Source organism: Trichechus manatus, unplaced genomic scaffold (assembly GCF_000243295.1).
Source record: "Trichechus manatus latirostris isolate Lorelei unplaced genomic scaffold, TriManLat1.0 scaffold00137, whole genome shotgun sequence".
NCBI classification, from domain to species: domain Eukaryota; kingdom Metazoa; phylum Chordata; class Mammalia; order Sirenia; family Trichechidae; genus Trichechus; species Trichechus manatus.
The window spans coordinates 5039767-5065081 of record NW_004444073.1 but is presented as its reverse complement, the minus strand read 5'-3'; the positions used below and the strand labels follow the sequence as shown (position 1 = coordinate 5065081).

Sequence of the window (25315 nt, the reverse complement as noted above, 5' to 3'; positions counted from 1 at the left end):
TGTGTTATGCCAGTTGAGCTAGATGTTCCCCGAGACCATGGTCCCCATAGCCCTCAGCCCAGCAATTTGGTCCTGCAGGGTTTGGATGTGTCTATGGAGCTTCCAGGTCAAGTCCTTTTCTTATAACCCTAATAGTCATTGATAGCTTCCTTCTTATCTGCTATTCTAGATTCATCTTGTATATTTCCTGCCTCATATCTGGAGTCAGGCAGGTCTGATATTAGAAGAAAGAAAATTAAATGATTCCAGAGCTATATTGTAATTTAAAAATTTTAGCAATTGGAAGCTACGAAGGAAGTCATGTTAACGTATCATCATTCATACATGGGCTTAATCATGACTAAACAAAAAAGAAATCCATTGCCGTCGAGTCAATTCCGACTCATAGCAACTGTATGGGACAGAGTAGAACTGCCCCATAGGGTTTCTAAGACTGCCTAGTGGATTCGAACTGCTGATCTTTTGGTTAGGAGCTGTAGCTCTTAACTACTACACCACGAGGGTTTCTTAATCATGACTAGTGACATAAAAACAACAACAACAAAAAACTTGTCATTCAACTAAGCTTCCTATTTCAGATGTTTACTATTAATCTGCCTTGTGTTTATATAAAATGATTCTTTTTTTTTTTCTTTGTAGCCTTTGCCAATCAGTCAGATGATGATCAGGTGTTTGTTATGGGTTTTCACTTCTTCGGAGGCTCCCGAGTTACTCTTCTTGCTTCCAAAACCTCTCGTAAGTAAAACCATGATATTGTTGTTTTGACATTTTCTACTGAGGACTAAACATTGCAAAGCATCATTACATCAATGGTATTAAGTATATAGGGCATAAAAATTATGAAGGTTAGATCCTGTTTTGTTGAAGATATGTACCTTTGGTTTGGAAATGAATAGAGTTTGAGAGGATTTATAGAATTGAAAAAATATTTTTGAGATAGGTGTATGGTGAACTAGGTTTTATGGTTAACTAGAAATTGAGATTTATTTATTTATTTATTTTGTAAATACATTCTTGTATTCTCCCTTTAGTCATTGCCAAAGATGAAAGTGAATGGCTTTTGCTAAGACTAATCTCAGTAGGTAGGGAAGTAGTAATTATGTAGTCAAATTTGAATTCCATATTTAATTATGCTTTGTTGACTTGAATTTATATGAGCATAGCAGGTAAAACTATTCAAAGTGAAACTGATTTCTAATGTATGTAGTATACTGAAACTGCTAAGCTCAATGAATTATATACATCTTCACTGAAATAAACTAATATTAAGAAAGGAAGTCTTTAACAAATGGCGCAGTGGTTAAAGTGTTTGGCTGCTAACCGAAAGGTTAGCAGATCGAACCCACCAACTGCTTTATGAGATAAAAGACCTGGCTATCTGCTCCCGTAAAGGTTACAGCCTAGGAAACCCTATGGGGCAGTTCTACTCTGTTGTGTAGGGTCACTATGAGTCGAAATTGACTTGCAAGCATGCAACAACAATAATAATAAGGGTACTGGGGAAAAAAGCGTGTGTGCATGCATATGTTGAAAAAAGTTCGGCTGAGTACATTTCAATTTTTTAAAAATCTTTGCAGTTTTTGCAATGATCTTTTACTTTCTACTTCATGTACTTGCAGTTTTAGTTGGTTATTACTTTTATAATCAGAGAAAATAGTAAAATAAGGCTGTTTTCTTTTAAAAATATAGATGTTACACACATCCCTTATTTCTCAAAACTGTAAATGATGTTTCTCTGGCTAAGATCATAGTGACTTCTGGAATATGTAGATTGGTCACTGGTGAAACATATTTGAACACAACTAAAGATTCTAGAATAAGACACTTGAATCAAAGATAATTCTGAGAAAAATGAGAGAATTTTGTGCTTTTCATGATCTTTGCAGTTGGTCATGACTTCTGTCTTTACATGGGCACCATTTTATTTTTAATCTTTTTAATTGTACTTTAGATGACGGTTTATAGAACAAATAGTTTGTCATTAAATGGTTAGTACACATCTTGTTTTATGACAATGGTTAACAACCCCACAACATGTCAACACTCTCCCTTCTCAACCTTGGGTTCCCTATTTCTGGCTTTCCTGTCCCCTCCTGCCTTCTAGTTCTTGTCCCTGGACTGTTGTGCACCATTAGTCGCATTTTGTTTTATGGGGCTGTCTAATCTTTGGCTGAATGTTGAACCTCGGGAGTGACTTCATTACTGAGCCAAAAGGGTGTCTGGGGACCATACTCTCAGGGTTTCTCCAGTCTCTGTCAGGCCAGTAAGTCTGATCTTTTTTTGTGAGTTAGAATTTTGTTCTACATTTTTCTCCAGCTCTGTCCAGGACCCTCTGTTGTGATCCCAGTCAGAGCAGTCAGTGGTGGTAGCCGGGCACCATTTAGTTGTACTGGACTCAGTCTGGTGGAGGCCGTGGTAGTTGTGGTCCATTAGTCCTTTGGACTAATCTTACCATTGTGTCTTGTTTTCTTCATTCTCCCTTGTTGCTGAAGGAGTGAGACCAGTGGAGTATCTTAGATGGCTGCTCACAGGCTGTTAAGACCCCAGACGCTACTCACCAAGGTAGAATGTAGAACATTTTCTTTTTAAAGCATGTTATGCCAGTTGAGCTAGATGTTACCTGGCACCATTTTATTTTGATTAACTTCAATCTTCAAAGGGTGATGGAACCATTCTGGTGCATTTGTCTTAGTTAAACTATTCTCTTTAGTTATACTGAAAAAATACCACATTTCTTTGGGAAGTTGTACACATCTTTTGACTTCACTTGATGATATGATTTAATGAATCTGCAACTGAGACCATTGAAAAGAAAGGCAAAATGTTATTATTTGTGCAGATGGAGATGTAACGATAAAGTGTTAAAAAGCAAGGATGTCATTTTGAGGACTAAGGTGCACCTGACCCAAGCCATGGTGTTTTCATTTGCTTCAAATGCATGCGAAAACTGGACAATGAATAAGGAAGACTGAAGAAGAATTGATGCCTTTGAATTACAGTGTTGGCGAAGAATATTGAATATACCATGGATTGCCAGAAGAATGAACAAATCTGTCTTGGAAGAAGTACAGCCAGAATGCTCCTTTGAAGCGAGGATGGTGAGACTTTGTCTCACTTACTTTGGACATGTTATCAGGAGGGACCAGTTCCTGGAGAAGGACATCATGCTAGGTAAAGTAGAGGATCAGTGAAAGAGAAGAAGACCCTCAACAAGATGGACTGACACAGTGGCTGCAACGATGGGCTCAAACATAGCAATAATTGTGAGGATGGCGCAGGATGGGGCAGTGTTTCGTTCTGTTGTACATAGGGTCAGTATGAGTCGGAGCCAATTTGACAGCAGCTAACAACAACAGTATATCCTAATAAATTATATTTATTTTTAGATAAAGTAACTCTTAGAGCACTGATATTACCCATGATTACCTATATCTAAGTTTCACCAAGTATCTACGTATATAACTGATTTATTTGTATTAATCTGAATATACTGCAGTGTCTTGTCACAGCCATAGTGTGGGTAGCCCGAAAAAAAAAACATTGCTGTCGAGTCAATTCAGAGTGGGTGGACAGACTAACTAATGGAATAGTGCAGGACCTTTTAAATAAGGAAACAAATGATCCATGCTAACTAAAACCTGAAGAATAACCATCACACTTCCCTTAGGTTTTTTGACTATAGTGACACAGAGACTTCTACCTAGGAAATGCCCTTGGCAGTGAAGGCAGGAAGATCTGGGGACAGAGCACTTTTCTGGGTACGAGGCAGATGTTGGTTTCCCTATTACTCTATCAGAGTAGAAAGGAATGATGTAATTTGTACTCAGCCTGTCTTTGGCTTTTTTTTTTTTGTGAAGGGCATATAAGCTTAACTCTAGAAATTTGGATTGACAGAAAAACTCTACCTATGGAAAGAACCCAGTATTTCTTCCGTAGTAAACAATCAAATACTTAATTAGTCACATAGAGTTGCTCTTGGTTCTTGTATATTATTTTCTGTGGGCTGTACATATTCACGTCTTTTTAAAACCTCCTTGATATTCAACCAAGGCTTCAAATGTGCCGTATGGTAATTTTAATCCGATTTCTTGATTCAGTAAAGACCAGTCAAAGCAGGCAATAGGAGAGTGAATACAGCTTATTGTCTCAGATTTCAAATCACATTCTCGGGGGAGCGAATAGCTTTTAATTTTCGGACAGTGGAGTAGTGCTTCAATGTAATTATAATTTATTATGTGAAGTCTGAAAAAAAAGGAAACATCTCAGATAAATATATCTAAGAAAAATAGTTTTCCCTGAAAATTTTTATCACCGTCCTAATTGAAAATGATAAAACAGGTCAAGTTTTATGAGATTAAATATTTTTATATTAGTATTATAAATTATTTCTATATAGAAGCTATTTATTTTGAGTGATTGGTAGGATTTCAGAAAAAATATGATGATGCCTAAATATGTAAGTGTTCTTCCCATACCCCCTTTTAAGATCCACATTGTCATGGTAATTTATTACCTCACACAACACTGACACCTATCTCTCCCCACTTCCTTCTCTCCCAACAGTCTATACTTTTCTTTGTCTCTCTGGTTCCATTTTTTGTCTTTATCTCTGTCCATATCTATTTGTGCTTTGTCTTGTTCCACTTGTTCCTCAGAGGATTTAAAATGGTTTATAAAACTAACCAAAATATGAAAGGAGAAATAGTTGAAGGAAACAGAAAATAAGTGCAGCAAATTAATAAAGGTAAGAATAATATTAACACAGAAATGGAGACTGTATAATTGCTAAGGTGCTAGTGGCCTTAAAAAGAAAAAAAGAAAACATTTTAGTTCCATTTTTCAGAATGTTAAAAATATCAAATCAAATCATTTGTTTAGGAGGTGAATAGTTTTTCCTGGTGCAGAGTCCAGGAAGAAAGTTCTTTTGTGAATATTCACAAAGACAACTTCATTACTGTCTATATTTATATACTTATCATTTTTAGTAAAAAATTTCATAGAGCTTTTTAAAAGAACAATGGCACAACTCAATGTAGTAAATGTAATTCTATTAGAGCCCAGCTTAGTGCCGTCTATGCTGCAACTTGATCAGAGGATAAATTTAGAGTAGCCAGTGTTCCAAGTTTTCAGTATCTAGTGTTTTCATTGAGGATTGGACAACAGAATTCAGTAATTCAGAAGTGAGAGTTAACTGGAAGGATCATGGTATTTTTTAAAAATTTATTTATTTTGGTAAAAAATATATATAACAAAACATGTTTGTCAGTTCAGCAATTTTTACATGTACAATTAAGTGACATTGATGACATTCATCATGTTGTACAACCATCACCACTATCCTTTTCCAAATTATTTCACCACCATTAGTGGGTTTTGTTTTTAAATGAGCAATATTAGAACATGTTTGAATACTAATTGAAATGATAGAGTTCAGCAGAGAGTCTGATGATCAAGAAAAAGAAGCAATCACAAAGCAATGAAGTCCTTGAGGAAAGAGAGGATGGGATGCAGAGCCCAAGGGGAGAGATTGAGGGATAGGCCTTTGTAAGAAGAGAGACACTTCTTCCACTTTGTCTAATTGCATACAGGTCAAGAGAGAGTTTCTAGATTTGTTGGTAAAAAAGATGAGGGAACTCTAATAATGTCTAAATTTGAAAAACAAAAAAAAGGATGACATTAATGTTTTGTTGAAGAAGAAAGCAAACTCATGAGGTAATGAGGCAGTGCTGAGTTCCCATTTGAGGTTTGAGGTTTGAGAATTTTGAAGTGAAACCAGTCATCCTCGTTAGGTAATTTTCCCCAGAAGTATTTTCAGCACCCAAGCAACTAAAGCCAGGTTTGGGATTTTGATGCAGAGAATTGCAAGATACAGTGCTTTAATGAGAGTGATTATAATAATGAACCATGAAATCTAAGCTGATGAGGAGAGAAGTAAAGATTAAAGAGAACTTATGCCTGGTGAAAAATTAATAGGGTCGATGATCAGAAGTCTCCATAAGTTTGAAGACGTGAAGTAGTAGGATTTCTAAAGCAAGTGAACTAGAAGGACAACACGTAGTAGTCAGAAATGATGGAATGTTGATGTCAAGAGTTCAGAGGGGCAGCAGATTCTGAAAATGAAAAGCTTATTGAAGTGTGACCTTGGACGAGTTGGTTGCTAAGATGGAGAGGAGACCAATGATGATAAGGATTTCAAGAAAATGAGATGTCACAGTTGTGGATATTGAAAGAGCCTGTTTGATGCTTAGCACAATGAATGAGAAAAAGTAACACACCCAGACACATTACTATGAAATTTCAGAACGCTAAGGATCAGGAACATATCTTCAGAGATTAGAAGGGAAAAACAAGTTCCTGAAGGAGGAGGAATTAAGATGGCATTAACAACAATAACAAAAAAAGATGGCATTTAATTTTTTCATCAAGATCATTGGACACTAGAGGACATTAGAGAAATTTCCCCGAGATCCAAAATGATTTTCAACTTACAATCTTTACTGTGCTAAACTGGTAATCAGCAATGAATATTGAAGAAATACATAACTCTCAGTACTACAGGTAGGACTAAGCATTTGCAAATAGCAAATTTGTGTAGCCTTAGGTAGGCCTTTGAAAAATGGAAAAGATCATTAATATACTGCATGTTTCAATACTCTGAAATATTTAACATACTGGAAATATTTATTGGATCGAATAAGGTCAAGTTTGCTTGTCCGTTTTAATTCTCTTTGATTTCAGGCATAGTGAAAGAATTGTAGTCATGTATGTAATAAAGCTTGAGCCTTGAAAAACTTTCTTTTTTCAACTGCCAAAAGAAAGCATATGTGTTCTTGAGCTGTGTTAATCCAAGTTATCTTCAGAACAAGGGAAGTGAGAGTCTTACTCTACTCCATTCTGGGGAGACTACACTTTTGTTCATTTATTCATTTAGCAGATACTTTAGGTATAAAGGCTGTTGTGGCTCTTGTAGAGTTCCTGGAGCAATGAGAGAGACAGACGTGTAGACAACTTATGGTAGAGTGCTTGATATGCTTACAGAAGCACGCTTTAAGTGCCGCTGAATCTCAGAGGAATGAGTCCCCATGAGAGATTTTATTTGTAAAAGTCTTGAGGAATGAGTAGGAGATTATTAGGTGAAGGCATTCCAGGGAGAGGGAAAGGTATCCGCACATGTATGAAAAAGCACGGGTTTTTTAGGGGTCAGTGTCTTGTGTGCCTGGAGGTTCTTAAAAGTGGCGGTTCTGTGATAGTCCTTTAATGAAGCCAGGAAATTTAGGGCAAGTGTAATGATCAAATCAAAAGTCATTGGATGCCCACCCAAGTAAGTGGTTTAATGTGCACACAGATTCATCGATATAATATTACTCTAATATTTATTTTAGAATTTTTTAGCAATATTATCAACAGACAATGAGAATATTATATAAATCCAGCTTGGAAAAAGCCTTTTGAAAAATAAATTTAGAGAAACTGTTCATAGTTTCCATTTATACTGAAGAGGTTGTATACTTAGAATATCATGACAGACCTCTGTTGAAGCTGTTTACATTATTTCCTCCAACTTTTTGGTTTAAAAAAAATCATTCATCTTCTTTTCCATTTCACATTTTAAAATCTCAACATGAGTTACACAAAAGTGTTGTTTATGATATGAATACAAACATTATTTATATTGATGAACCTGAAATGTTCTGATGTGAATGGAGACTGACTTGATGCTTTTTGGTGTCCTGGTTAATTATTCTTTCTCCATTTGTAGTAGGGGGGAATGTCAGTTGACTGGTCACCAAAATTTATTTCGTTTGGAAGTTGAAATGGCTATATCCACTGAACTGCTATTACAAAATCCAAAGAAAAGAGATAAACATAAATAGATTGAATGTTCATTTTGGCAACTATTTTGATTACTAATGTTTTAGGGTGTATTTTAAAATACAAGTTTCTTCTTTCATGTTATATTATAAATAGACTTTGTCATTTATCCTTTCCATGAAATGTATACTCTGGAAAGTCTCCAGGGCCAGTGTTAACCATCCTGGAGTTCTAATCCTGAGAAAATGTTTAGTAATCAAAATAATGCCTTATAAATCTTTGAGTCATTGATTCTTGTTGATCTTTGGTAATCTGAAAAAGTCAACTTAAAAATACTGTGTTTATCTTTCTAAATTCCAAGCCTAATTACAAATTTTTCATTGCAGAAAAATTTAGTTTTCTTTTTTCCCCTGCATGTGTTGATATAAATAAGAAAAAATAGAAGCTAAACCCACCAGCTACTCTGCGGGAGAAAGACGTGGCAGTCTACTTCTCTAAAGATTACAGCCTTGGAAACCCTGGGAGGCAATTCTACTCTCTGTAACAGGGTTACTGTGAGTTGGAATCTACTCATCAGCAACAGGTTAAACTTTTAAAATTACAGAAAATACCACACATATTTAAATGCTTATTATGATTGTTACATTTCTGTTATTTGGTGACATTCGTATGTACTTGATCACAGCAGAGAGTACCTACTAGGTATCTAGAATTTTACTTATATTTAAGTTTTTCGTTGTTATAGGTTTTTCACTGATTTCATTCCACACTTTTTATATCAGACAGTTTTCATTTTTTCAACCAATATTTTTTGATCATCTAATTTTCCTTGATCTAAAGTTTAATAATACAAAGACAAGTTGTATTTGTATAGTCTTTTTCATTCAGTATTATATTTGATCTCCATAATAATCTTGTGAGGTTGTTTTATTTTCTTCTTTGTGTACATGAGGAAGTTGAAGATTGGGTAGTTTATTCTTACTGAAGTTACAGGTCTAAAACTTAACTAGATTTTAAGGTTTGTCCAGATGATAAGATCTGAAAACTTAATTTCCTGTCTCATGTCATGCTCTTAATTGCTACGTATGCCACCACCACCCCTTACCTGGATCATGGTTATAGTGTCCTAACTCTAAGACTGTTCTTTCCCTTTTTCAGTTCATTTTTAACTTAACAGCTCTTGTAAACAAAAACAAAGAAACAAACAGTTGCAGATCATGTCATGCCACCTCTAGTTTAAAATCCTTTGTGTTTATAATAATATCCAAACTGTTTCCCAGCCTTACAGGCCTCCCTGTGTGTTCTGGCACCAGCCTAATGTGTAGCCTCGTCTAATGGCACTCTCTCTCTCTCACTCCCTTCTGCCTGCTCTGACCTCCCACTTCCTGGTACATACATGTCTCACTTTGTCTGCTCCGAGGTTTTTGCACTTGCCATTCCCTCTAACTGGACGCTCTTCCCATCCTAAAGTCCAGGCTTTACGCACAAAATGATTAGGAATGTGAGGTCTAGAGTCAAATTAATAGTTTAGATCTCAGCTCTGGTTTACAGTTCATCTGAATGACTTTGGAAAAGTTACTTAACTACTCTAAGCCTGTTTTTCATCAATAAAATAAGGTTAAAATAGTATAATGTCAATAGTACGTTGTAAGAATCTTTGAGGTAATAATTTAAAAAGCACACAACAAATTCCTTGTGCATTGTAAGTGCTAGATAAATTTTAGCTGCTAATATAATTTTCATTATTTTTACAATTACTACTACCACTGAAGTCACCCACTCAGGGGAGCTTTCTCTCACCACAGTATTTCAAGAAGATTTCCATTAGTCTTTATCACTGTACCCTTTTTATCTGCATCGGAGCCCTATCATAACTTCTGTTTTCTTTGTTTATTTACTTTGTTATTTTCTGCCCTTCCAACTAGAATGAGAGCCAGGGCCATGTATGTGTAGTTCATGATTGTCTCCCCAGCACTTATTGCCCAACAATATTTTTTGAATGAATGAATAGATGTAGTGTTACCTTGAATCTTATTGAGACTATAAACTAAAGATAGTGTTGAATTTCCTCCCTTTCACAAGAGGAATTGCATTTCATTTCTCTCATTTGTCCCTTGCTTTTGAACCTACTATACAGGACTTTTCTCTGTTACTTTAGGGAGGGGAATTCTTTGTTTGTCCAATATGGAGAGGCTTAGATGGGTCTGTCTTAGAGTTCATAGGCCCCTGTTTGGATAATTGAGACCTGGGGAAGAGAAGAAGGGAAAAGTTGAGACTTGCCCACATTTAATTTTGTCAGATTAGAGATTTTACTGTCTGCCAGGAGTGAGGAAGGAGCTCTAGCTGTAGACCACTGGGACAGAGTGCTTCATTTCTCTGAGGAAAAGGCTCAGGGCACTGCTGCCTTTCTTGGCCAGCTCACAACATTCCCTACTTTCTTTAATACAACATCCAAGAAGGAGATACATCTCAGTGTAAACTGCGAATGAGGAGTAAGGCCAGTACTCCCTGTGAGGCATCTGGGTAGGTGCTAATTGAGTTTGTCTTTCTCCATCAGCAACTCAGCCCCTGACCATCTGAGCCTGGAGGTACAGTTGGCGTCCTGCTGAGAGTCTTGCCCATGCTTTCCCCAGTGGTCAGTTCTAATAAATTTTGACACTGTCTTTTGGTGGATAGGCTTGCCTGGATATACTTGAACGTGCCTTGTTTCCACATTTTCTTGTAATATCTTCATGGGCGCTTTAACAGAAACTGGTGTAAAATCTTATTATTAAAAACAAAACAAAAAAACCCAAACCCATTGCCACTGAATCAATTCCAACTCATAGCGACCCTATAAGACTGAGTAGAACTGCCCCATAGGATTTCCAAGGCTGCAGTCTTTACGGAAGCAGACTGCCACATCTGTCTCCTGCAGAGCAGCTGGTGAGTTCGAACTACCGATGTTTCAGTTAGCAGTCAAGTGCTTAACCATTGCGCCACCAGGGCTTCTTAAATCTTATTATAGTGTATCATAAAAATTGTTCAGTCCATTTTAGCCATGCTGGCCTCTCCAGTGCTCCCAAAAGCACGTTCCTGCCTCAGGGCCTTTGCACTTACAGGTCTTTGGCTTGGGATACTCTTCCCACAGATATCCCAGTGGCTTGCTCTTTCACTTCATTCACTTATCTTGAAATGCATAGTTTTTTTACATCTTGGACCAGATGGTATAGCTCTTTTAAATATGTCATAATAGTGGTTTATGTGTATCCCTTTTAAGATATGTAAATTGTGGTGCATTTTTACTGAAAAGTCATAGTTGAATGGAATAACTTTCCCTCTGTAGTTTAATTTAATTTCACATATAAGAAATTTTATCCTTTATATATTGAGGCTACAGCCCAGGTTTTTCTGTCTGCACTGTGGAAGCTTATTCAAAATTAATATTCAAAATAGAACCTCAAATAAATTAAATTTTCTTTGAAATATTAGTACTGTAGTATTTTCATGAAAGTTTATAGCAATATCTAAAATGACAGCAAATTCTATGCTAAGGAAAACATACTTTATTAGAGAAAAAAACTTCTTGTTGTATCTGGTATATGAAAGTTACTGGGTTAGTTAGGTGCTATGTGGGTCTAAAGAAGTTTATGATGGCATCCCTGCCCTTTAGTTTACAATATCCTTGGGGAAATAATGGCGACAATGATATAAGTAATATTTATTGAGTACTTAATATATGCCAAGCACCATTTTAAGTATTATGTTAAAAGATACACACATACACACATACAACATGCACGCGCACACACACACACACACACATAACATACGTGCACACACACACACACATATGAAAGGAAATGAGCACATTAAGGTAGTGTGTCTTTTCAGAATATCAGAATGTAGAAGTTGTAAAGGATCTTAGCAATTGTAAAGGATCTTGTTCAACCTTATGAACCCTGTAAGAGGCTTTCTCTAGTGTGCTTGACAGGTATTCCTATAGGTTCTCCTTAAGCACTTCCAATGATAGGAAGCTACCTAACTTCTGAGGCAGCTAACTGTTTTATGAACATCTGTAATTATTTACAGAGTCCCTGTGTGGTGCAAATGGTTAAGTGCTCATCTGCTCACCAAAAGGTTGGAGGTTTGAGTCCTCCCAGAAGTGCCTTGGAAGAAAGGCGTGGTGATCTACTTCTGAAAAAATCAGCTACTGAAAACCCTATGAAGTACAGCTCTACTCTGACACACTTGGAGTTGTCATGAGTTAGAATAGACTTGACAGCAATTGGTTTTTAATTATTTGCAATTCTAATTGTGATTTTCTTTGGGGTTCCTTTGCTGTTGTCTAATTCTTCTGCTACATGATAAGCCTTCATAGTCTTGAAAATAGTAATCTATCCCTTGTGGGGAAAGTCTTGACACCTCTGTAGCAAGGTCAACTCTAATGGGGTAGCTACTGTGAGCTCATTTAGGTCATAAAGTCTTGCCTCATCATGATTTTATCCCCAGCATCTTTCACTGAGTTACATAAGTGAAGAAAAGAGTGAATAAATATCAGTCTGGATTTAGGATACTGGATCCCAGCCTTAGCTTGGATAGCACTCTAGATTTAGAGCATTCGAATACTATACTTTGTTGTCATCATTCTCCCTCTACTGTCCTACCCCTATCTCACAGTAATTGTGTTTTCTGTATTCTTCTCCTAAAGCATAAACTCTTCAGTAACGTTTACAAAGAAATATAAAGGCTGTTATCTCTGACCTTGGTTCCAGTAGCTTTAATGGGGAGAAATGAAGAAAAAAATCTGATCAGCAACATGGGCAGAAAACAGCGTCAAGAATAATTCAATCAAAAATAAGATTTTGATTAAAGTTTCTATGGAAGAATTCTGATCAAAAGGGGGAAAATGCAGAACATAATTTTAAATTCTCATGGAATCCAGACTGCCTGGAGCCATTGAGACTGGATGAACCCCTGAAATTATTGCCCTGATAAAATCTTTAAACCTTAAACCAAAAATATCCCCTGAAGCCTCCTTAATCAAGACCCAGTTATTTTCTCCTTTGAATTTTTTGTCCATATTATGTGTTTTCACTAATGAAGGCATGCTGATTAAAGGACCAATTCAGAATTTTTGGTATGAGTTATGGATTTTAATGCCCATTATCTGGGCTCACATGTGTCTTAGCAGCCTCTGGATGATATAAATCCTGCCAATATGAGTCAATGATAAAATCGGTTAAAAATTTTTAAAAAAATTTTATTTATTGAAAAGTTGCAAAACATGAGGTAAAACATGAAGTCACCTGACAATGACTGCACATACATTTTATTCTAGTCTCCTTCTTCGTAGCCTTTTTATTATTTTTCATGAAACTTTTCAAAACATGATACAATGCATTCTTCCTTACTGCAAAAGCACTGCTTACAGCCCAAATAAATAAAGCCAAGGGATTGTTTATCTCAGGAAAATTATCACTACAATGCATTTTTCATCACTGCAGAAGCATACTTACAGGCCAAATAAATAAAACTAAAGGAATTTGAATCTCAGGAAAATTACCACTACTCTGTCTTCTTCGTTATAACAAAAGCTAAGAAGCAGAAATGGCTATCCTGGAGTACGACAGAACTGCTCACAGTGGTGCATTCCACCTGCTACATGTGGAAGCAATGATTGGGCCCTAAGATTGAATGCAGGGTCAGAATAACTTATAGGAATTCTAGCTTCTTGAAGAGTACCACTGCAATGCATTATTCCTTATTGGAAAGGCGTTATTTACTGTTCAGAAGCTAGAAAAGAAGGGAGCCAGTAACACCTGGAATCAATGAATAGCATAAAGGAGAAAATGGCCAGTATGACTGAATGAAGGCAGGCAATAGCTTATTCTCATGATAAGTACATTCTCATGAGAACATAGTAATTGGGAAGCATAGTGAGGAGGCTCATCTCACAGAAATGAAGGCAAATCTGTCAAACGTTTAGAAAATCCACACATCAGGGAGGCATCACCTTAGACAATGCTCAGTCTACACAAAAAATGAGGCTCTCATTCAGGTTTTCTGATTTTCACACATTTCAAAAGTTCCTACCTTAAGGCTAAATGCGTTAAAATTGGGTTACCCCCTTTCCAGAGAATTCGAGAGGCATAAATGGTGGGATATGGTATGTCCCACGGGTCTTGAAAGGGTTGAAACCAAACAGTAGTTTAGCATAATTAGTAAAAAATATCTGCCTTGAACATTGTGCTCTTTTCAAATCTGTCTATATGGGATCAAATTGACAACAGCAACTTGAAAGATTAGATAGAAAATTTAGGGGGCAGTGAGTTTATGTTAATGAAGAAGGAACAATTTGGAAAATGAGGGTGAGAATGGTTGCACACCTCGAGAATGTAATCGATGTCACTGAATTGTACATGTGGAAATTGTTCAGTTGGTATATGTTCTACGTATATTCTCAACAACAACAAAAATAAATCATACATACCTACATATATAGGTGTGTGTGTGTATATATATACATATATATATACATACATACATATACATATACATATATATATATACATATACATATATATTATATATATAGAATAAGATTGGGGTGAAATGGAAGGCTGGGGAGGCCCTAGAGGAATGGCTCAAGATGTCAGTTGAAGTCCTAATAACCAATCTGAACATGTAATAATACATTTATAGAATTTTCCAAGGTATTATGGGAAATATAAAGAAATATTTCACACATCTCTGTGTCATGTTAGTCTAGCTAGACTGTAGGCTCCTTAACCAAGAAGACTGAGTTCATCTTTGTACTGTCAACGTTTCTTCCTTTAGGATATTGTACATAATAGGTGATCAATAAATGGTGAATTGAATAGAATTGAGATCCTAGGTCTCAAAAAGTGTATAATTCCTTTGAAGGAACTAAATATAAACATCTGGCAACTTAAATAATAATGCATGGCTTTATGTGTTAAGTGCCTAGTGAACTGTAGACATCCTAAGTCTCTATAAAAATTCAGAGAGATGCAGTATTATGAGGTGGTTAAGAGAAATAGCTAGTCTTTGAATTAATGGCTAGAGTTCCAATCCCTTATCTGTTTCTGACTGGCTAGATAATCTTACAAATCACTTAAACCCTTCTATAAATGGATTTCCTCCTCTGTAAATGGGGTATAACAGTATTTTCCCGGTAGGGCTATTGAGATTTAAGTGAGAGAGTGTATGTAAAGTGCTCAAGATAGTACCTGGCACATATTAGCCTTCTGTAGGTGGTAGAGAAATAAAAGATTCTTGGGAGAGGAGAGATTGAAGCCAAATCTTGTGAGAATGAGTAGGATTTTGACAGATGGTGAAGAAGGACATATATCATGAATTGAATTCCTCATTCTGGCATTTATTTTGTTTTGTGACCTTTGACCAGTTGCTGAAATTCTCAGTGCCTTGTTTACCTCATTTATAAAAAAGAGATTGTTGCAATCAGTGTTTGGTATGTAGTTGGTACTCAATAAATGGTAGTTGCTCTCATAGATGTTGCTGTTGCTGCTGCCGTTATCATTGTCATCATCATCATCATCATCAGGGTAGGGGGTGGTCAGGAGTTTGACTTTCCTAGAGCTGAGGTTTCAGATTTAGGATTGGAAGGAAACAAGATTTATATTTAGGGAAGGATCTGACTACAAAATCATTCTTCAAATAGAAGAACTATTAGAAAATTTTGATCATGATTGAAGCAGTAGCTAAGAGGATTTAAGCTGGCTACAGTACCTAGGATGTGGGGCTTTCTATAGAATAAATTTTCTTTCACATCAGTATTCTGAAATAAACTAATGATGCCAGATTGTACATTTGCAGACTGTTTTCTTTCCTTTTAAGTAGTGTTTTTTTTTTTTTTTAAGGACCCAAACCCGGATATTTTTATTATACTGAAACCTATTATAAGATACACAGTAAAAAAGGAACGTGCCACTACAGCGTGCCACTGAGACCACGTACCTTTGAAATTTGATTTGAAATATTAACTGGTTGATGCATAAAACAGCAATAAAGTAGTGGAAGTATTTTTTATAAAGCCAGTAGAAATCGTACCTGTGTTACAAAAAAAGAAATCTTTGTAGCTTTTGTCCTTTTAGCTTTGGTATTCATGTCAGGGTTAATGATAGTTCATGTAGTTTCAGCTAGTAATTATGTGTTAATGAGCATTTATCCTTAATATTTTTTCTCTTAGAGCGATATCGCATTCAGAGTGAACAATTTGAAGATCTTTGGCTCATAACAAATGAGCTTATTCTTCGCCTTCAAGAATATTTTGAAAAACAGGGAATCAAAGACTTCGCATGTTCTTTTTCTGGATCTGTGCCCCTTCAAGAATATTTTGAATTAATTGATCATCATTTTGAGGTATATTATGATCATAAGCTACATCATCTGTTATCTTTCAGTATGTGAAAGAGAAGTTACATAGGCCCACCAGAAGAATTCTAATGTAGTATGCACATGCTTTGAGATGTTATTCTTATGTGGATGGTGGATTTTGTGCATCCTTTCCTGCTGTCTTGCCCAGTTTGTGATCATTTGCAGACATTTATAGAGTGGCTGCCTGGAGCTAAGCATGTGGTCTGGCCTTGTAACAGCCAAGTTAATTCTCCCACATGGGGACTTAACCCTTGACCCCAATAACCCAGTGTTAAAACTATTTGAGCTTATCAGCAGCCATTTGGCTAACCAATTCTAGCAGGCCATAAATGAGGTGTGATTATAAAGTAAAGTGATTTTTCTTTCTTTTAACAAGCATACCAGAACTTCTGCATCTGAATGAGGGTTAATCACTTAAAATATTCTCCAGTACCTGGCACAATGGATGCTTAGTAAATGATGAGTGATTAAGCATCTAAATAAATGAGACCTGACAGTGACTTTGTTGCTCTGAATAGTTCTGCATTTCCTCTTTGGAAATGCCTTCAGAGGCTGTGTGAGATTCTGTTGAGTATCTCTGTAGTGTCAAATCTTCATCCTTCAAGGATTAGACAATGACAGTCATTGTTTAAAAAAGCCCTAATATGTTAAAGTCACCAGGCCCACTTACTTATTTGTCTTATAAACAGACTCCATAGACAGTTACAAAAAGGGAATTTCAGAAGAATTTTGACCATCATTCAAGTAAACATTGGCTCCCTAGAGTGACTACTTTTTAAGGAATCAATAGGCATTTTGGTTTATAAGCTATGATTGTGTATGTTTGTGTGTATATATGTGTGTGTGTGTGTGTGTGTGTGTGTGAGAGAGAGAGTGAGACAGAGAGAGGGAGAGGATATCACTCATATCACTTGCCTGTCACCCCTTGAACATTCTAAAAACATTGACTTTCACCTATTAAGACTAATTTTTTTAATGCAGTGTTAATGAAAGGGAAAATTTTGGGTGATAAAATCCAATTAAGAATAATCCTGCCATTATCAAGTAAATTGAAGTTATTTGGCTTTTCCCTCATTCTTGTATGCACATTATTTTTTTGCAGGCATATCTTTAGGATAAATTCCTACATGTGCATTGCTAGGTCAAAGAGTTATTTATATTATATTAACTGTTTCATAAAATTTGCCCATTTTTCTATTGGATTATTGCTGTCTTTCTTGATGATTTGTATTGGGTATGATCCTTTTCTCACTGATTTGTAGATGTCTTCTAGATATTATGGGCATAGCTTTTTTTTTTTTTTATAGGTACAATAATGAATATTCAAAATGAGAAAATAAATCATGAGAAAGAATTTTAAAAAATTGGCAGCTACAAAAAAATCACAAATTGAGGAAAATTGCACATTATTTTTTAGTAATTAACTTCCTGACATGTTTCTATAATATTTTCTTTTTGATATGGGCATAACCTTTTGTCTTTGATATACATTTTTTTTTTTTTTGCAGCTTGCTGTTTTTCTATCACTTTCTTGTAGCTTTTTTTTTTTTTAACCATGTAGAATTAAACATTTTTTTTAGTTAGCACTTTATTAGCTTTGTGTGTGTGTGTGGAATCAGGTAGGGGGCTTTTGGCTTTTCATTCATACTTATGAAGGCCTTTCCTGTACCAAGATTATAAAAAAAGTGCTATTTTTTTCTAGTGCTTTTATTGTGTTTAAACTTTTCATCCCTCTGCAATTGATTTTTACTGCAAAGAATAGAGGAGAAATTCCTGTTCTTTTTTCCCTCTAGATCCTTAATCAGTTATCCTAAAAACATTCATTAAATAATCTAGCTTTTCCTTAGCAATACTGGCATTTTTACAATATTCCCATTTGATCTATTCCACTGTACTACCCATGTATTCATGTACCGATACCACACTGTTTTAATTATGAAACATATTATTTGATTTAAATAATATGTTTAAATCTCTTCATTGCTCTTTTTCAAACATTTGTCATTGCCTGTATCTTTGAGTGTGTTTTGTTGTACACATTTAATCTGAATTTAAGAAATCTTCTTTGTAGCTGCGGATAAATGGTGAAAAATTAGAAGAACTGTTATCTGAAAGAGCGGTACAGTTTCGGGCCATTCAAAGACGACTATTAACAAGGTTCAAAGATAAAACACCTGCCCCACTCCAACACTTGGATACCTTGCTAGATGGAACTTACAAGCAGGTCAGCATAATTTCAATGTTATTTTCCCCTACTGGATATTTTTTTCTCATCCTACAGTCAAGCGCCAGAATATCAAGATATTTCTTTCCTGTGCAGTATAGAACAGTGAACACTACACAAGCTTTAGAGTGAGAAAAATCTAGGTTCAGAGTCACACTCTGCTACTTTCCAACTGTGTAGCCTTGGGTAAATTACATGAGATCCATCATTTTCTGCATTTTACCTTTCAGGGTTGTTGTGAGGATTTCTGATCATGTACGCTAGGCACATAGAAAGTGCTTGATAAATAGTAGCGATTAGATTGAAAGTAGTAGCTATTGTGATGAAAATAAATTATTATTAGCCAGTTTTTTGGAACATTTTATTGTGCTTTAGGTGAAAGTTTACATAGCAAATTAGTTTTCCAATCAATTCATACACAAATTGTTCCATGACATTGGTTGTAATCCCTGCAATGTGTCAGCACTCTCCCCATTTACTTACTCCCTGGGTTCCCTGTTTCCATTTATCAGGTTTATCTGTCCCTCCCTGCCTTCTCATCTTTGGTTTTGGGCAAATATTGTCCTTTGGGTCTCGTACAGCTGATTGTGTCAGGAAGCACATACCTCACGGGTGTTATTGTTTATTCTACAGTCCTGTCTATTATTTGGCTGAAAGGTGGCCTCTGTGAGTGTCTTCAGTTTCAAGGTAGAAGGTTGTCTCAGGCCAGTAGTCTCTTTCAGACCAATAAGTCTGGTCTTTTTTTTTTTTTCCTTGAATTTGAATTTTGTTCCACATTTTTTACCCATTCTAACTGGGGTCTTCTACTGTGGTCCCGGTAGTGGTAGCCGGGCACCATCTAGTTCTTCTGGTAATGGATTAGAAGAGGCTGTGATTTATGTGGGCCATTATTAGACAATTCTTGGTGCATCCCATAATTATCATCATAATTCTCTGATTATCTTATCGAATTGCTGGTTTATACTTCTAGTATTAGATTAGTTGATCTTTTGAGATGAAATTCTTAAGCAGCCCTTTGTCTTAGTACAAAAATTTTTTTCTTCCCCTTCCTGACTTTCCTTCCCCTTAGGTCTTATGATTTGCATGACTAGAATGATCTGGCTGTCACTTTTAAGACATTATCTCCTAAGCTATTCAAAATTATTATCTCTGGCTTGAAACTATAATTAAAAATTTTTTAATTTCATGGATTATGTCTCACTATAATGAAATCTGCTTTGAATGACTGTATGTTCCCGTATGTGTACATAATATCACTATCCTATTTCAAAATTAGTGTTGGTGGTGTGAATATTCTGTTTATTTTTTAAAATGAATTAGTTATTGAGATAATTCATATTCATATGCAGTTGAAACTAATAATACAGAGAGATCCTGTGAATCCTTTACCCACTTTCTCCAAAAGGGTGATATTTTGCAAAACTATAGTACGATATCACAACCAGGAGATTGACAGTGGTACAATTCATAGATCTTATTCAGATTTTCTGGTGGTGCTGTGGTTAAGAGCTTGGCTGCTAACCAAAACGTCGGCAGTTTGAATCCACCAGCAGCAACTTGGAAACCCCATGGGGCAGTTCTGCTCTGTCCTATAGGTCGCTATGAGTCGCAATTGACTCCACGGCAATGGGTTTGGTTTTTTCGGTTTTATTCAGGTTTCCAGTTTTACTTGTACTTGTGTTTGTGTATGTACTAAGTTCTATACAGTTTTATCACATGTGTAGGTTTGTGTACACCACCACCACCACCATCAGGATACGCCAACACCACAAGGCTTCCTCGTGTTGCCCTTTATTTACCATGCCCTCCTTTGTACTGCCCTCCCCCACTCCATTCTGTTGATTTTGAAAGGATAAATTAGACCTTTTTTCTTTTTCATAGTTAGTTTTTCCAGAGGAAAAAAAAGTAGTTTACTATGTTTATATTGATTATATATTTGTCTTGGTATTTTCATGGTTATTTGAAACTTATTGACAACTTGAGGGACAGTCTATAGCAGCAGTGGCACACTGGAAAGAACTTTGGGCTTGAAGTTCAAAGATCTCAACTTTGTCACTTATTAGCTGTGTGGCTTTTGGTAATTCCCTTACCTTCTCAGAACTTCAGTTTCTTTCCATAAAATGGAATTAATTCTCACTATATTGTTATGAGGAGCTCTGGTGGTGAAGTAGTTAAGAGCTTAGCTGCTAACCAGAAAGTCAGCAGTTTGAATCCACCAGCCGACCCTTGGAAACCCTATGGGGCAGTTCTGCTCTGTCCTATAGGGTTGCTATGAGCTGGAATCGACTTGACGGCAATGGGTTTGGTTTTTAATATTGTTATGAAGATTGTATTATGTAATATATGTGGAAATATTTATTGTTCTACAAATATAGACTGCCAATTTCTTATGTTCTGGAGTGATTATATGATTCCTAGGCCAGTGATTCTATGATTCCTAGATCGGTAGACACTGTTGCCCTTTCTGTTCCACACCCCTTTCCCTCTTCAGTATACTTTTTGTTTTGGTCTGTTCCCCCCGCCCCGTGCTATTCCTCATATTTCTTTGATCACTTGTCTATTTCATTCTTAGGCCTACTGCTATACCTATGTGCAAAGTTGTTGGGGCTAAAGAGATACTATACCTTATCTTTAATGATTCTGTATTTTTTTGTAGACACAATGGCAGAAGGGCATTTAATGCTTGATTTAATGCTTTCCAAATTTTCTATATAGCAAGACTTCCTTTGTATTATATACAATTAAAGTGCTATTTTTTTTTTTTTTGTATCAGTATTACATATTGGTATCTAGTAGTCCTGCAAAGTATTCCTCTTTAGTTAACCAGTTCCCCTATTGATAGGCATTTTGATTGTAAATAATATTTTACTGTAATAACAATAGACCAAATAATTCTATAATGACTATCCTTGTATGTACATTACTTTTTTGCAAGCACATCTTTAGGATAAAGTCCAAAGGGTTGGAATTTACCATGATTTGTAATGTTACAGACAAGATGATCAAAACCATATGTTTTTACTTGAATATATATTTTTAGATCCTCATTTTTTTAGATTAAAAATAATAAACAAACTTTGGAAAGAAAAATATAAATGCAATAAGGAATTTGACTTAGCTTTAATGTAATTCACCATTCAGTTGTATATATTCATGCTATTATAGTGAGAAAGATGTTGATTGTTCAGATAGTTTCTCTAGCATAATAAAGACAATTTTAATTCTTTTTAGTTAATTTTTAATGAAGTGGTTAATACATGAATATGATTTCCTTATAGAAAATTACAACATTTTACATAATGCTAAATCCCCATCTTGGTCCCTTATCATCTTCTGAGAAGTACAATCACTGTTATCTGTTTTTGTAAGTCTTTCCAGACCTTTTTTTTTTTTAATTTAGAAATGAGATATTGTCTTGGGAAGTTAAAAACAAAAAAAAGTTTCATACTATTTATATTAGTTTATCTTTCTTTTTCTCCTAACAGTATATATTGGAACTCTTTCCATGTTAATGTATAGATCTACTTCTCTATTTGCAATGGTTGCATAGTATTCTATACTACGGACATTCTGTAGTATGGACAAACCGCAGTTTATTAATGGACAAATCTTAGTAAAATAGTTGTAATGTTGAGTCTGACACTGAGAAAAATCCTTTTTAGACAACTTACTGTGACCAAACAGGCATATCATGTATCTCCTTATCACATACCTTTTGTTTAGTGTAAGTTTGCCTTATGTCATTATACTATACATGGGTAGGGAGCATGATACTTGGCAGATGAGTCAAGTCTATGAAATAATAAGCCATGCTAGAGCCTGATCTTACTCTCCATGCGTGACTTATTCCATTGCGTGACTGTTGCTAGAATTTTGAAGAATTTTCCAAATGTCCCAATTTAAAATTAGTTCTGCTACCTATCTTGTTTTCTCATGTGTGGGGAACTTTTTTTTATTTTTCTCTCAGTCCTTCTGTGGAGCTTAGTGCCACTTTAGTTCTACCAGGAGCAGTAAGATAAGCATGCTGAGCTGTGCAGTGAAAGATTTTCATTCTTTCCCACTTGTCACCATGCACCTGGAAGATTCTATATTCTCACCATTTAAGGAAGCAATGATAATCGGCTTATGTGAGAATAGAAGCAGAATCCAACGTCCTCCTAAAACTAGAGTGTAAAATGCTATAAAGGCAAGGACTTTTTTTTTTTTTTCGGGCTTACTCACCACTATATTCTCAGCACTTAATATATTTCTTGGCAAAGAGTAGGTGCTTAATAAATATTTGTTCTATGAATGAACACTCTGTTTCCACTAGCTACGATAATTTCTTGGAACTGTGTGTCTCTGATAAGGACAACACTACAGACAACAAAGCAGCAGAGAATTCTTTCAATCCAGGCTCAGGAATCATTGGATGATTTATTCTAAAATGCTCAAAGCTACTACAAAATGGAAACTCTCTTCCCTCTTCCTAAATAACATAGTTGGAGGACTCAGGCAAACTGTCACAGCCAGGATGTTTTATAGCTGAAAAATTCATGACTGAGAAATCTTTTCTGTTCTTTCGTTTGAGTGTACATGTACATGCTGAAGTTAAATACAGAACAGTCATTTCTTGAAATACCTGTATGCAATAGGTGGTTGTTGCGGCTGGATTCATCAGAGTCTTAGTGGCATGAGAATTAATTGGGCCTTTTCAGTATTAACACATGTCCCTAAGCATGAAAAAATTTGATTCTCTTCTTTTCCTACTTACAGAATTTTTGAGCTCTTCTTGGAAGGCAAAATTTCTTTCTTAAAACCTGCCCTTTGAGCAGTTAGGACAGGGTATAGAAATGTAGGACTGGAGGGAGTTTGAGGGTCTCATGGGTGCTAGATGTCCAGGAGCTGCCATGAATTTCAGTAATGTCCTTGTGGCAGACTGAAAAGTGAAGCCCAAGGCCGTTTGTTTAGGAATGATTAAGCACTGATTAGTTGGCTGTAATGTGAGATAGTTTGTATGGTATACTCATTTGTGTAATAGAGCTAGCTCATGGTATGCTTGCAGGTTCTGGGGTCAAAGTTTGGCTTACTAGCTCTTCAGTCAATAATGGTAGCTGTTATTACTTAGGCATCAAAAGATCAGTTTACCATGCACAGAGGTAACTAAAGGCCAGCGAGAGCAGTATGGGATCTTTGCCCTTGGTGTTAAGCAGTAACTCTGGTACCACTAGCTTACACAGCAAACCAGTAAAGTAGGTCTCTGATCCCCGAATGACCTGGGGTTTAGGTGCCTTTGATTCTGACCCAACAAGAGCCTCTTAGAAAAAGCTACTGCTTCTAAGGTTGTAGTAGGAGATCCAACATTGATTCCTTTAAATTAATGCTAATAAATGCTCTAGGGTTTGAAGTGGCACATCTGACGTATTATAGTGTAATGATTACTCTAGAATCGGATTGCCTGGGTTGAGTCCTGGCTTTGCCACTTGTTAGCTGTGTGGCCTTGGGCAAACTACTTAAGCAGACTAACAGAAAACAAAACCCTCTCCAAGCCTCAGTGTCCCCCCGCTGTAGAATAATAACAGTGGTCTCCTGCATGGGATTGTTGTGAGGGTCAGATGGCATAAACACATAAACCACTCAGAATGGTGGCACTAAATAAACTCTGAACAAATGTTAACTACAATTCTTGAGAATATTCTTCATCATCTTTATTTGACCAATAAATGATGCCACCTCAAAAGTGGTTCTATTAATTGATCGGTCAAAAGAAGTTACAATACTATATCATCTCTCAGAAACTGTTACCCGGTTATCTCACAAATCTAGAGCTCAGCTAAGAACCAGCAAGATCCTGTATCCTCAGGTGCATCCCTCAAACTGCTTTAGCCTACCTGCTTTGGATGGTGTTTAGTTCCAGAGAAGATACCAAAACGGAAGGGACATCAGGACCATAAGCTCAAGTGGTCATTTTCCCAGAATCCCTGGCTGTTTCATTTTCAAAAATTGCTCAACCAAAAATTATTTTATATACACATGACTTCTGAGATTATATATATATGCATGCACATATACATATATATACACATATATACATACACATATATACACACACATATATATCCTTCCAGAAATGTTGTATCAAATTGTAGTTCTACCAGCAGTATGTGAAAATGTCTGTTTTTCTAAGTATTATTACTTGTTTTGATTTTTATAATTTTTAACTGAAAAGATAATTTTATTGCTGTTTCATTTTTCCTTTCTTTGCTTGCCAGTGAGGTTGAGCATTCTTCACATGTTAATTATCTATTTCTTTTTCTTCTTTTGTGATTTACAAATGTATGTCCTTTGTTCAATATTCTACCAAGTTCTTCATCTTTTTCTTATTATTTTGTGTATATTAGGAATCGTAATTTTTATCATACTTTTTTATGTATAAAAATGCTTTGTGTATATTAGGAATGTAATCTCTCATCATATAGAAAAAAAGGTTTTACCAATTTGTCATTTACGTTTTACTTTTATTTATAGTAGTTTTCTGACATAAAAAGTTTTGTTAATATTTACATAGTAAAATCTATCAATCTTTTTCCTTTAGATTTCTCTGCCTAGAAGAGCCTTACCCATGCCAAGTATACATGAAAATTAACCTGTAATTTATTTTAACATTTTTATGCTATAATTCTTTATATATATATATTTTAATCCACCTGGAATTTATTATACAGTTTAGTGAAAATCTAATGTCCTGCCAAAAATGGTGAGCTATTTATCCCAGCCTCTGTTTATTGCATAATCCATTCTTTCCTTATTGAGCTAAAATGCTACATGTATCATTTAACACTTTTACTGTATAGCAAACCATCCCAAAGCTTGGTGACTTAACACAACATCCATTTATTA

The 25315-nt window shown here is 35.7% G+C and overlaps 1 protein-coding gene across 5 annotated transcripts in view; it reads left to right on the top strand.

The window, feature by feature from the left end:
- The window catches only part of BBS9 (Bardet-Biedl syndrome 9), a 518471-nt gene that overhangs the window by 263940 nt on the left and 229216 nt on the right, over positions 1-25315 (top strand). For all 5 annotated transcript variants that reach the window (XM_023739587.1, XM_023739586.1, XM_023739589.1 and 2 more), the window contains 3 exons: positions 640-735; positions 16025-16197; positions 18284-18436. In XM_023739587.1, coding sequence (XP_023595355.1) covers positions 640-735; positions 16025-16197; positions 18284-18436 — 422 coding nt within the window. The remainder of the gene's footprint in view (positions 1-639; positions 736-16024; positions 16198-18283; positions 18437-25315) is intronic.